Raw genomic sequence first — 13,918 nt, forward strand, 5'->3', positions numbered from 1 at the left:
CATGACTTCCACCACCTCAGTGACAAAACCGTATCTTATGATCTAATCAGATTTAAAATAAATGTTGCTTAAGCCATGTGCTCAGGTTTAAGACCCCTCATGATTAAAACCCACTATAAAAAAATGCAAATAATTTGAATTATTACACAAACATCTTGAAAAAGCCACACTGCAAATGGAATAACCCCTCATAGCTGCACACCATCCCCAGAGAATTTATACTACTTCTACCAGAATTAACACCCATTTCAGTTTCGCTATGGAAATCCATGAAGTTAGGAGAGGGAATATGTCACAGAGAGAACATTATATTAAGACCCTCCTGGCCCTGACCATGCTGAATACAGAAGGAAGTCTTAATGGTTAACTCTCAGTTACAGGATGAAGTCATAAAAGGCCTCAAAGCAGGCAATAAGCTGTTGAATTCTCAGAGCTCTTGGGAAGCTGGGAAAAAGATAGTGTGGTGTTTTTTTTTAAATGCTGTAATATTATGGCAGCTGTGAACATTAACACTTTTTAATGAAGCCAGTTTTATGTCACTCAAACAAAGGGACTGTTGTGCAAGCAGTTACTCAGGAAAAAAAGATTTCACTACTATACTTCAGTATGTCGTTTATCCACAAGCATTCAAAAAACAGTAACTGTACCAATAAAAAGGATATCAGCTTTAGCAAAGTCTCTTATCCCACACTGAGGTAATCCTGGTGTGTTCTGCATGTAGAAATCCAAGTAAAACCAATGGGCAAGTTCAATCTGAAAACATACTCTGATTGCATTGTCTCTTTCCTCACTCGGAATGTGCAAAATAAATCGACTGCCAGAGAGAAAGAAAAAACAAAGGTTCGGGGAGGTGGGAGAAGAGAGCTAGATTAACAGATAGAATTTGCAGATTGATATCATTTTGAAAACTTTAACACTGAAAATGCATTACAGCATTATCGTTTCAAACGATAATGTACGGACCCCAGTAGTAGTCTGCACAATTAAAGGTTTTGAAATTCACAAAGCAAGGGCTTTTAGTATTGGGAGGGAAAGCAGATAATGAGATGCTCTCTCTTACAAAGTTGCGTTCAGAATGAACAATGGAGAACCCGAGTCACAACAACAAAACTAGAATCAAATCAATCTAAAATAAGATGTTGTGGGGACAAGGGTAGGGACAACCCATCCAACCAACTGGTACACACTAAAAAAAAATAAAAAATTTTAAACTCTCAGTAAAGATATTTAATAAACTCAGATTAGGAGTGCTAAAATACACTCATCATGGACGCTGTCAGGTTTAAGATATATGAAAAATATATATGTTTCCTCATCTGGTAATAACACCATTATGAGTTATTAAAAATACTGCAACATACAAGCTAATCTATTTTCCCCACCATTTATCTTCACTTTTAGTGCACAGTTCTCAGTTGACGCTAGCAATGGACAGGTTAAACAGAACTGATCAGTTTCCCTGTACATTGTTACCTCCTCATGCACTAACACAGGGGTTGGCAACGTGTGGCACATGTGCCAAAGGCGGCACGCAAGCCGATTTTTACTGGCATGCTGCTGTCAGCCAGGGTTCCAGCCACCGGCCCCGCTCAGCCCGTTGCTTGTCTGGGTGAACGGAACCCTAGATTGGAAGTGGGCTGAGGGGGGCCAGTGGTCATGACCCCGGCTGGCAGGAGCTGGTGGACAGAACCCCAGACCAGCACTGGGCTGAACAGGGTGGCAGACAGAACCCCAGACCAGCAATGGTTCACCTGCTGCCAGTCAGGGGTTCCACTGGCTCCTGCTAGCCGGGGTCTTGGCCACCAGCCCCGCTTAGCCCACTGCCAGCCGAGGGTTCAGTTCACCACTGAACTTTTGAACTGAACTTTTAAGATATGCAAGATAAGTCCCATAGGAGATCATGGGATGCTGATGCGACAACTAAGAGTCAGAAGGTTTATTAATTTTGTTCAGTTTAAATTATATTGAATAATCCCATATAAAAAAAGTAAATTTTGCCAGGCCTGCGGCATGATGGTTCTCTTCTACTGAAATAGCTGTATGCTTTAACAGATGACATTTTCAAGATTTATTATTCTAAGCACAGGATGTAGCATTGTTGCAAGTTAGAGAAAAATGTATTTTTCTATTTAATAAGTTTGTTTACTTTGTGAATTTTACTGTTTGATGGTACATGCCCTTCCCAATGACAGCAGCATAAACATGAACACCAAATTCAAGTAGTAACGAGCAGGAGAGCATCCAGAGAGAAATGGAGAAAGGACCAGAGCACGGTCTGCTCTCAGGCCCAACCACAAGAACACCAACAGGAAAACACAAATTCTTCCCCCCGCCCGCCCCCCGCTTTTTTTTTTTTTAAGTTAATGTAGAACATACTCATGCACATAGTATCCAGTAAATCAGCAACACAGTTCAACGCTAAGGTAAACTGCAATTTTTAAAAAGAGCAGAAATTATCTGCCAACTGCAGTGAAGAAGGCATACAACTTCCCAGCAAACGTTGCTGGATATACGCTTGTAATTTATTACTGTTACAACATCAAGTTGATGAGCCTTTACATAAACCAGACTGACAATTTTGCTTAACAGTGGCATTATCCTTTTAAACAATTTCAACTTCGCAGTTCATTGGAACAAAAAGGAAAAGGCTGGGGAAAGCAAAGGAAATAATTATAAAAATCAAAAAGCAACTTTAGGATATCTTCATTGATGGCTATAGAGCAGAAACGTGTTTCAATCATGTTCACCACAGACAGAATACACCGTTAGAGACTACAATTAATATTAAAATAACAGAAGCGACATGATATGGAAGATTTTATTTTAGAACTTACATTACCATTTGAACAGAGATCAGATTCCTTGAATGATGAAGTCTTTGGTCCTTTGTTCGAGCATTATCTGTCCTCATCTGTATTGAATTTAACTCTAGCGTTATGCTGCATATAATTACACTCTGATCACATAATAACCTACACAATAAATTTCATATTAAGGGAACAAAGTGATTTTTAAAAATGCCTTCTTCAGACTGCACAGATTCAAGCACACTGCTAGTGGTAAAAAGTATTATAAAATACCAGAGTGCCACAAGTGCACAATTCTCTGCAAAAAAAGTGATGATATTTCCTGTCTCACAGAGCTCATGAAAAGTGCTTAGGTACTATGGTGATGAAACTTAAGACAGATAAGAAGATCTGGAGTTGCCTTGAGAGGTAGGTTTTAATGAAGAATGCTTGGCAGAAAAGGACAGGGAGAGTATATCTCTACCCCAATATAACGTTGTACTCAGGAGCCAAAAAAATCTTACCATTATAGGTGAAACTATGTTATATCGAACTTGCTTTGATCTGCCGGAGTGCGTAGCCCCGCTCCCCCTTCCCCGAGCACTGCTTTACCACATTATAGCCGAATTCGTGTTATATTGGGTTGCGTTATATCGGGTAGAGGTGTATTTCTGAAGTAGACATGGATGTTCTAGAAGGCTCAAAGAAAGTGGTGGAGAAAGAAAATGAATGCATTAGTACCACAAGTGAACTCGGAGACGGGGCAGCAACTGGAGGACACGAGAAACAGTGAAATGAAAGAACAAAAGCGTAGATGGGAATGAGATACAATAAATCTGAATTTGGTCCAACAGAAAATTAAAAGCTAGAAAAGAATTTAAGTTACAGCATTTTAGACAAACTGGGTTTGTCCAAAGAGGAGTGACAAGCAAGGAGGCTACAGTTTAAAAAAAAATAAAATAAATAAAAAAAATGATGAGATGTCATGGTATAACCCCCACTCTGAACCTTAGCGTCCAAAAGATGGGGTACCAGCATGAATTCCTCTAAGCTTAATTACCAGCTTAGATCTTGTAGTGCTGCCACCAACCAGGACTTGCAGTGCCTGGTACACTCTGGTCCCCCCAAAACCTTCTCTGGGGACCCCAAGACCCCCAAACTCCTTGGGTCTCACAACAAAAGGAAATAAACCATTCCCCCTCCCTTCCTCCCAGATCTTCCCCTCACTGGGTACACTAGGAGATCACTGTGATTCAAACTCCTATCTTCCCCCCTCCTCTTTTCCCCTCACCAAGAGGTAATACAGATTCAAGCTCTGTGAATCTAAAACACAGAGGAATTACACCTTCCCCCCTCCTTTCCCTGCTTTCTCCCACCAATTCCTTGGTGAGTACAGACTCAATTCCCTTGAGCCTTAATCAGGTCTTTTAAAAAAAGAAAAGCTTTTAATAAAAGAAAGAAAAAATAAAAATTGTCTCTGTAAAATCAAGTTGGAAAATGTTACAGGGTCTTTCAGCTTATGGACACTAGAGAGAAGCCTCCCCCCAGCACAAATACAAATTAAAATCCTTCCAGCAAAATACACATTTGCAAAGAAAGAAAACAATCAAAAGACTAAAACCGCCTTATCTACCTAGTACTTACTATTCTGAACATATAAGAGACTGTATCAGAGAGATTGGAAAGAAACCTAGTTGCATGTCTGGTCACTCTCAGAATCCAGAGAGAACAAAAAAAACCCAAAAAAAACCAAACAAAGGCTTCCCTTCACCGAGATTTGAAAGTATTTTGTCTCCTAGTCCTCAGGTCAGGTGTTCCAGGTTCACTGTTTGTTAACCCTTTACAGGTGAAAGAGACATTAACCCTTAACTATCTGTTTATGACATGAGAGAACTAGGATTTGAACAGAGAAGATAATGAAAAAAACAGCAGACTTATGAGTAAGGCTACATATTAGTCATGGGTATTTTTATTAAAAGTCATGGACAGGTCATGGGCAGTAAACAAACATTCATGGCCCATGGTCTATCTATGACTCATCCTATACCCCTGACTAAATCTTGGGAGTGCCATGAGTGCTTGGGAGGCGGGGGTTGGCAAGACTGGCAGGCTCTCTACCGGGCTTCCCAGAAGCAGCGACATGCCCTCCCCTAAGTTCCTAGCTCCGCACGCTGCCAGTCCCGCAGCTCTGTGGGGGCAGTGCCTGCAGGCAGAGGCAGTGTGCAGTGCTAGGAGCTGAGAGGGAGGGACATATTGCCACTTCCGGGGAGCCCCCAAAGGCAAGGACCATCCAGAGCCCTTACCTCCTCCTGCGCCCCAACCTCCAGCCCTGAGCCCCCTCCCACCTCCAAAGTCCTCCCGCTGCTGGGGCGGTGGGCGCAGTGGTCCAAGTCTTCCCCAGCCCTAGCCACAGTGGCCACTGCAGAAGTCACGGAGGTCATGGAAATTCATGGAATCTGTGACTTCTGTGACAGACTCACAGCCTTACTTATGAGACATTAGGGAGAAAAAGCAACAGGATTTCAGAGATTGGCTCTTTTCTCCCTCTCCCGTATCCCTGAAGATTGCACCAAAGTTGCAAACCTGGAAAACAGGAAAGCAGGGGAGTTATAAATGCTGAAAGAGGACACAGTTTCAAGCTTGTTAGAACTGAATGTTGGACACCTAAGTGGAGATATCAGAGAGGCAGCTAGAAATCCAGACTGGTCGGAGGTAGATTTAAGGTATGTCTACACTGCCCACGTTACAACGCAGCCAGAGCTGTGCTGTGATGTGGGCAGTGTAGTCATGCTTTAATCACTGGGGGAGAGCTCTCCCAGCGATAAAAAATAACCACCCTCAATGAGGGGTGGTAGCTTTATTGCTGGGATAAAGCACAGTCTATACAGGCACTTTTCAGCACTAAAACTTCTGTTGCTTGGAGAGAGGGGTGTTTTTTCACACCACTGAACGACTAAAGTTTTAGCACTGAACGTGGCAGTGTAGACACAGCCTTAGGTAAAATATAGAAGTGATAGTACTACCTCCTGTCACTGCAATGAATGATCAAGTGCTGTTTGCAATATGTTGTTAAATGTACACTGTGAATTAATATCTGATTTAACAGATGGCTAGTTGATTAATTCAGGACTAAAGTATATTGATTAGTATATGCAAAAGTAGTCAGTAAACCTGGGTAATCTAAAGAGTGATTTTGTGACTGTATTAGTGGAAACAGATCAAAAGAGGTCAACAAGTTCATACCATGAGAATGGAAGGTCTTCCTGAGATGTCCAATATAGCTGATAGCCATTTTACTCTTAGCTAAAGCTACTTACATCATGGACAGATTGAGTAACCAACAAAAAAGTACTGGCGATTATTATTACATCCACCAATGTAATATACGCCATCATATGCCAGCAATGCCCCTCTGCTATGTACATCGGCCAAACTGGACAGTCTCTACGGAAAATGATAAATGGACACAAATCAGACATTAGGAATGGCAATATACAAAAACCTGTAGGAGAGCACTTCAACTTCCCTGGCCACACTATAGCAGACCTTAAGGTGGCCATCCTGCAGCAAAAAAACTTCAGGACCAGACTTCAAAGAGAAACTGCTGAGCTTCAGTTCATCTGCAAATTTGACACCATCAGCTCAGGATTGAACAAAGACTGTGAATGGCTTGCCAATTACAGAACCAGTTTCTCCTCTCTTGGTTTTCACACCTCAACTGCTAGAACAGGGCCTCATCCTCCCTGATTGAACTGACCTCGTTATCTCTAGCTTGCTTGCTAGCACACATATATATACCTGCCCCTGGATATTTCCATTACATGCATCTGAGGAAATGGGTATTCACCCACGAAAGCTCATGCTCCAAAACGTCTGTTAGTCTATAAGGTGCCACAGGATTCTTTGCTGCTTTTACAGATCCAGACTAACACAGCTACCCTCTGATACCTGGCGATTATTAGAACTCAGAAAACTCTAATCAGAGATCTTATAAAAAAAAGTTTTACGTGCAAGACACACTTTAAGAAGTTCAGTGCGCAACATATGTTTATGGACATTAGAAGGGAAAGTTGATGGCAGAACACGAGGAAGAAAGAATAAAAAGGATCTCGGATGGACAATGTGGTATTCTGGGTGCCTCAACAAGATTACACATCCATAAAAAGATTAGCAGAGCATCATACAGAATGGGCTACCAGTTGCAAACCTCCAACAATGGAGATGACTCTGAATAAGAAAGAAACTACTTAAAAGGTAAACCACTTGAAAATACAACACACAAACAATTCTGCTGGCATGCCCACAGAAAGTGATTATATATTTACAAGTTCTTCCTATACTCAAGTTACTTAGCTCACAAAAGTTGAACTGCAAAATGTATGATAAATCCTTTGTGACTTTACAAGTTACCAAAACAAAGAACAAAGCTCAGTTCTCACCAGGAATTGTGTATACTCATGAAAGATTTTCCCAAAATCAACATTTCTCAAAAGAACTGCAGTCAGATCTTTCAACTCCCTCATCACAGGCCAGGTCACATAACATACTGCAGTCCCAAACTTACCTCCCCCCACACCTACAGTGCAGGAGCACTAAAAAACGTGAATCCCAACATTCCAAGCTCTCTACTGACCCAAATTTTAGGTATTTTAGCTTAAAGCCACTCACACAGGGACCTAGCCTTACAGCAAAGGTGGAGGGGGGGGCAGTTATCCTTCTTAGCATGTCACGGTAACAGTAATTTCTAACACTCCTTCCAATAACGACACCATATCTTAATTATCAAATTCACTTTACCCCACTTGTACTTTTTATTAACTTGCTATTGACTATCGCAACGGGCACCACTGGAATAGCGAGCAAATTTCGTTTCTGTTTTTCCACGCAGTTTCACTTTCAACTATTCTATCATTAGCACATCGGTGTAATATTGGGCTCCAAACGCAAAGCTAGAGGGCGGCGGCAGGGGCCCGGCTCAAGGCGCCCCGCGGCGGAGCGACGGGGACTACGGCGGGGAGCAGGGACCCGGCTCAAAATGCCCCGCGGCCGAGGGAGCAGGGGCCCGTCTCAAGCCATGTGGGGGCGGCTCAAGGCGCCCCGAGGCGGGGGGAAGGAAAGGACGACGAGGGGGGAGGAGAGAGGGGGGCAGGGGCCCGGCTCAAGCACTGGGGAGGCAGGGGGGCCCGGCACAAGGCGCCCCGCGGCAGAGAGCGAGGGAGACGGGGGGGGCAAGGACTCGGCTCAAAATGCCCCGCAGCCGAGGGGGCAGGGACCCAGTTCAAGCCGTGGGGCGGACAGGGGGGCGGCTCGGGGGGACAGGGGCCCGGCTCGAGCCGTGGGGCGGACAGGGGGGCGGCTCAAGGCGCCCCGCGGCCGGGGCGGCGAGGAGGGAGGCACCTGGCTCAAGGGGCCCTGCGGTGGGGGGGGCAGGGGCTCGGCTCGAGCGGTGGGGCGGATAGGGGGGCAGGGAGGGCGGCAGGGGCCCGGTTCGAGTAGGGGGGCGGCTCAAGGCGCCGCGCGGCCGAGGGGGCGGCGAGGGGGGAGGAGCCCGGCTAGATCCGTGGGGAGGGGGAGGGCAGGATCTCCGTTACCTGCACAAATCGTCCAGGACGCTGCTGGGAATCTCGACCCGTTTGGTCTCCATGGGGAAGCGCGGCTCATCCCGACGCCACAGGGCCCGCAGGAACAGTGCAGGGGGGCGGGGAGACCTCACACAACACGAACCGCCGACCGAGCAAGGGGCGGGGCCAATCGCTTCTGTCCCACTCCCGCTGGTGTTGGGCGCAGGCCCTCTCGTGGGACAGACACCCTGCTCCACCAACCACCACTGCTCGCCCGTGAGCGACGCAAGACCGTTCAAACGTCATCTTATTGTCAAACCAATCATTGGGAGAGTTAGTGTGGGAGAATTGACCAATCCCCGGTGAGACACGGTAGACAGACACTGTGGTAGGTTCTCTGGGCATGCGCAGTTTCTCATTTAAACTCGGCGTGAGCGGGTTTGTGTGGCTCCCGTTTGCCGCGGGGAGGCGGGCCGCGCCGCTTGCTCCGTTCCCGCGGCTCTTCCTCACAGCGCTCAGCCCCGCGAACAGGGAAGCTCGCAGCGTTCCGCCTCCGGCCAATCCTGGGGGCTGGGCTCCCTCAACGCAGGGCGCCGCTCCGCTAGCAGCCTGGAGGGGCGGTCATAGCAGGGCTCAGCTGAGAGGTCACCTGCAAGCACCGGGGTGGGGTGGGTATTTGAACATGCCCTGGCCGCACCCCACTGTGCCTTCTCACGCCGCATCCTGGCCTGACTTGACTCCGTGCCCCCAACCCGACTTAACTGCAACTAAGAGACCCAAAAGAAATAAAACTCCCATAAAACATTGCACCGAGGCCCCTCCCCCGGCAGTGACACACCGCTGAGACACGGAGAGCGAGCGAGCAACACGGCAATGCAGCATGGAGAATTTATTCCTTACAGCACCTGCAATGTCCACTCGCATCAAGTATTTCCTTAAAGGAGAGGCCTGGAGTCCTGCACATGACCCTCCAGCTAAGCACATTGTCATACTAGAATATCCCCACCAGGAACTCTCCATGGCCTTTGTCAGGGTTGAGAGCATTATGAATACCAGAATCTGCTTACATATTGTGCTCCCTTAAAACCTCTCAGCGTTTGCTATACACTGAAACGGAACACCAACATGCTTACAACACAAAAAAAAATTTAATCACTTAACTTAGGCCCTATCAACACTGGAAAGCTTCTGCAGAGTAAAGCAGCTTTGAGCACTGTAACTCCCGAGGCATACACACTGCCACAAACCACTTAGTGCAAGGAAACTGTGTAGATGCAGCCCTCTAAAAATACCACGCCACTGAGAGGTGTAGAGCTTTCTGCACCAGGACTACATAGAATGTTTTTTCCAATGTGAATTCTGATACATCATTTGCTGTCTTTAAATAGAGAATATAAAACCTCTAATAACTCATTTTTGTTATTTCATTTTCTTTGCCATAAATATTTTGAAGCTTAAGTTCTGTGTTGGTCTGATGCTGCAGATTCAATACATGTTTAAAATGTATTACTGACACGCAAAACCTTAAATTAGAGTGAATAAATGAGGACTCAGCACACCACTTCTGAAAGGTTGCTGACCCTTGATCTAAATTCACATAAAACAATTTCTTGCAGAACTACAGCCACCAAAGGGCATCCACTGCTCTTTTTTACTATTTAGATGACACTGCAAAAAAGGGACATGCTTCAGCTGACTTCAACTACAGCAGGAGGGGCCAGTAATTGCAGTTCCCTGGCATTTAGAGTAAAAGCCTATAACTCACAGCCTGCTTCTCAGAATTCCTTTTTTGACATTCCCATGAACCCTAGCTCCTCTGTCTGTGACTCTGCTTTGGTTAGGTACCTACACTCACATGTAGCTTAGCCTGTTCCTCACTAATGTTTGCCTGATCTCCCTCAGAGTTCCCACATGTCCAAAGCTCATCTGAATATCTGAAGAGTTCTAAGATTTCTGGCTCTGCAAAACGCTGCAGCTGTGCTGCTGTAGTGCTTCAGTAAAGACACTACCTACACAGACGGGGGGCAGAGATACTCTACATCCCCGAGAAGCAGTAGTTAGGTTGATGGGAGACTCCTCTCATCATCCTAGCACCTTCTAGGCGGGGGTTAGGTAAATTTAACTGCATGGCTCAAGGGTGTGGATATTTCACATCTCTGAGCAACATAGTTATACTGACCTAATTTCCTTCTGAAGACTAGGCCTAAGATATTTGAAGAGTTGCTTTTTAAATTAAGCTAGAGTGCATTTACAATGACTCCTGTAGCAGTGATGTGATGGGGACAGTTAAATTGGGCTAACATCTCAACTTATTTCAGAGAACCCCCTGAATAGCCTTCAGATGATCATGATCTTCACTGACTGCTAAAATAAGCTGAGCTGTCAGTTAAAATAAGATAACACCCAGGTCAGTTCTGCACAGCCTCACATACAAGTCCATTCCCAAGCTCATACCAGTGTTTTCTCAATGCAGGTTTCATAGTCTCAGGGCTTTTCAAGTGCCTTTCACCAGATGATCTATTCAGACCTTCCCTTGAGAGGGGTGGGGTTCGAGCAAGCTGTGGTAGAAGTCATTTCCCTTCAAATTGCAGTTGGTTGTCCTCTCCCAGCTTATATATTACAATTTAAAAGGCTGGATTCTTAGGGATAAGTATGCCTGCACTTCACGGGGAGGAGCAGAGATAAAGAGGAGACAGACCCACTATCTTTTCAGAGGGGATGAGGGGAAATAGAGAAGCAGCTTTTATAGTCTCTACCCTGTGTGAAGGGGGCAAAGTGGGCTGTAGCCCACAAAAACTTATGATGAAATAAATTTGTTAGTTTCTAAGGTGCTACAAGTACTCCTGTTCCTTTTTGTTTTAAGAGAAAAGTAGTGGGAGACAGATATATTAGCCCCAGGCTAAACAAATCCCTGTTTCCAGGATAAGTAAATGGCAGCTGCTCCAGTTCAATTAAGACACCTGGGGCCAATTAAGATCTTTCCAAAAGACAAGGAAGATATCTAGGTTGATTGGGACACTTGAAGGCAATTAGGGGTTGTCTGAAACTAGTTAAAAGCCTCCCCCAGTTAATCAGTTGGGCATGTGTGTCAGGAGCTGTAGGAGAAATGAAACAGTACAAACCATATCAGGTGCAAGGTGGGAAACCCTGAGGTAATGGTGAAGTAGATATTAAGGAAGTGGGGGCTGCTGTGGGGAAGTGGTCCAGGGAATTGTACATGTCCTATTTCCAAAATGTCAGCTATCATAACTGCTATTATTAGGGTCCCTGGGATGGAGCCTGGAGTAGAGGGTGGACCTAAGCTTCCCCCTGATTAATCACTAAGACCGTCAGATGCATGTAGTGGAAATTTCCAGAGACAAAGTGGGTAATCACCCACGAAAGCTTATGCTCCAATACATTTATTAGTCTATAAAGGTACCATAGGATTGTTGCTTTTTATGAAGAATCTTCTTCACCCACAGTTATCTCTGCACCTTCCCCTGAGGAAAACCTTCATTAGGGGATTACTTTAAAGCATATCAAGAATCTTTGAAAAAAGATTGGCTAACTCTGTAGAGGTTCCTCTGGGACTTATTCAAGACAAACTATATGACATTTTGCAACCCACCACTCAAGGCAGAACACTCCAACCTATTAATAAGGGAATTCTTGAGCCTGCCAAGGAATTACAAACTACTTCAGAGAGCTGGATGGAAGTAACAAATTCCACCTAAAGAATAAGAATATTTTTATTTGCACCTACCACCACAGAATATCAGGATTGGAAGGGACCTCAGGAGGTCATCTAGTCCAACTCCTTCTCAAGGCAGGACCAATCCCCAACTAAATCATCCCAGCCAGGGTTTTGTCAAGCCTGACCTTAAAAACCTTTAAGGAAGGAGATTCCACCACCTCCCTAGGTAACCCATTCCAGTGCTTCACTGCCCTCTTAGTGAAAGTTTTTCCTAATATCCGACCTAAACCTCCACCACTGCAACTTGAGACCATTACTCCTTGTTCTGTCACCTGCTACCACTGAGAACAGTCTAAATCCATCCTCTTTGAAACTCCCTTTCAGGTAGTTGAAAGTAGCTATCAAATCCCCCCCTTATTCTTCTCTTCTGCAGACTAAACAATACCAGTTCCCTCAGCCTCTCCTCATAAATCATGTGCTCCAGCTTCCTAATCATTTTTGCTGTCCTCCACTGGACTGTTTCTAATTTTTCCACATCTTTCCTGTAATGTGGGGCCCAAAACTGGACACAGTACTCCAGATGAGGCCTCAGCAACATTGAAAAGAGGAGAATGATCATGTCCCTCAATCTGCTGGCAATGCCCTTACTTATACAGCACAAAATGCCATTAGCCTTCTTGGCAACAAGGGCCCACTGACACCTATCCAGCTTCTCATGCACTGTAACTTCTAGGTCCTTCTCTGCAGAACTGCTGCCTAGCCATTTGGTCCCTAGTCTGTAGCAGGGCATGAGATTCCTGCGCTTAGGACAGAAGACCCTGCACTTAGGACAGAAGACTCTGCACTTGTCCTTATCAGGTTTCTTTTGACCCAATCCTCTAATTTGTCTAGGGCCCTCTGTATCCTATATCTACACTCCAATGTATCTACTACTCCTCCAATTTAGTGCCCTCTGCAAACTTGCTGAGGGTGCAGTCCACATCATCCTGCAGATCAAGGATTGGCAACCTTTGGCATGTGGCCCACCAGGGTAAGCCCCCTGATGGGACGGGCCAATTTGTTTACCTGCCATGTCTGCAGGCTCGGCTGATCATGGCTCCCACTGGCTGCGGTTTGCTGCTCCAGGCCAATGGGGGCAGTGGGAAGTGGCACGGGCCGAGGGATGTGCTGGCTGCTATTTCCCACTGCCCCCATTGGCCTGGAGTGGTGAACTGCAGCCAGTGGGAGCTGCAATCAGCCGAACCTGCGAATGTGGAAGGTAAACAAACTGGCCCGACCTGCCAGAGGCTTACCCTGGCAGGCTGCCTGCCAAAGGTTGCCGATCTCTGCTCAAGATCATTAGTGAAGATATTGAACAACACTGGCCCCAGGACCAACCCTCAGGGCACTCCACTTGATATCAGCTGCCAACTAGACATGGAGCCATTGACCACTACCTGTTAAGCCTGACAATCTAGCCAGCTTTCGGTCCATCCTTATAGTCCCTTCATCCAGCCCATACTACTTTAACTTGCTGGCAAGAATACTGTGGGAGACCATATCAAAAGCTTTGCTAAAGTCAAGGAATAACACATCCACTGCTTTCCCCTCATCCATAGAGCCAGTTATCTTGTCATAGAAGGCAAACAGGTTAGTAAGGCATGACTTGCCCTTGGTGAATCCATGCTGGCTGTTCCTGATCACTTTCCTCTCCTCGAAGTGCTTAAAAATTGATCCCTTGAGAACCTGCTCCATGATTTTTCCAGGGACTGAGGAGAGGCTGACTAGCCTGTAGTTCCCCAGATCCTTCTCCTTCCCTTTTTAAAAGATGGGCACTATGTTAGCCTTTTTCCAGTCATCCGGGAGTTTTCAAAGACAATAGCTAATGGTTCTGCAATCACATCCGCCAACTTCTT

General features: G+C 45.6%; 1 protein-coding gene across 10 annotated transcripts in view; it reads right to left on the bottom strand.

The window, feature by feature from the left end:
* Positions 1–8,581, bottom strand: part of DCP2 (decapping mRNA 2) — a 33,810-nt gene extending 25,229 nt beyond the window's left edge. For 3 of the 10 annotated variants that reach the window (XR_004000838.1, XM_030565776.1, XM_030565774.1), the window contains exons 1-4: positions 8,378–8,553; positions 6,104–6,230; positions 2,835–2,911; positions 663–814 (exon numbers count right to left, since the gene is read on the bottom strand). Coding sequence is in view for 9 of the 10 variants with exons in the window: in XM_030565776.1 (XP_030421636.1) it covers positions 663–814; positions 2,835–2,911; positions 6,104–6,230; positions 8,378–8,430 (409 nt within the window). In the remaining variant the exon portion in view is untranslated. Of the gene's footprint in view, positions 1–662; positions 815–2,834; positions 2,912–6,103; positions 6,231–8,377 lie in introns of those variants that run through there. The other 7 variants (XM_030565781.1, XM_030565780.1, XM_030565777.1 and 4 more) reach the window with 6 other exon arrangements.
* Between the last annotated feature and the right edge of the window lie 5,337 nt (positions 8,582–13,918).

This window comes from Gopherus evgoodei, chromosome 6 (genome assembly GCF_007399415.2).
Source record: "Gopherus evgoodei ecotype Sinaloan lineage chromosome 6, rGopEvg1_v1.p, whole genome shotgun sequence".
In the NCBI taxonomy this organism is placed as follows: domain Eukaryota; kingdom Metazoa; phylum Chordata; order Testudines; family Testudinidae; genus Gopherus; species Gopherus evgoodei.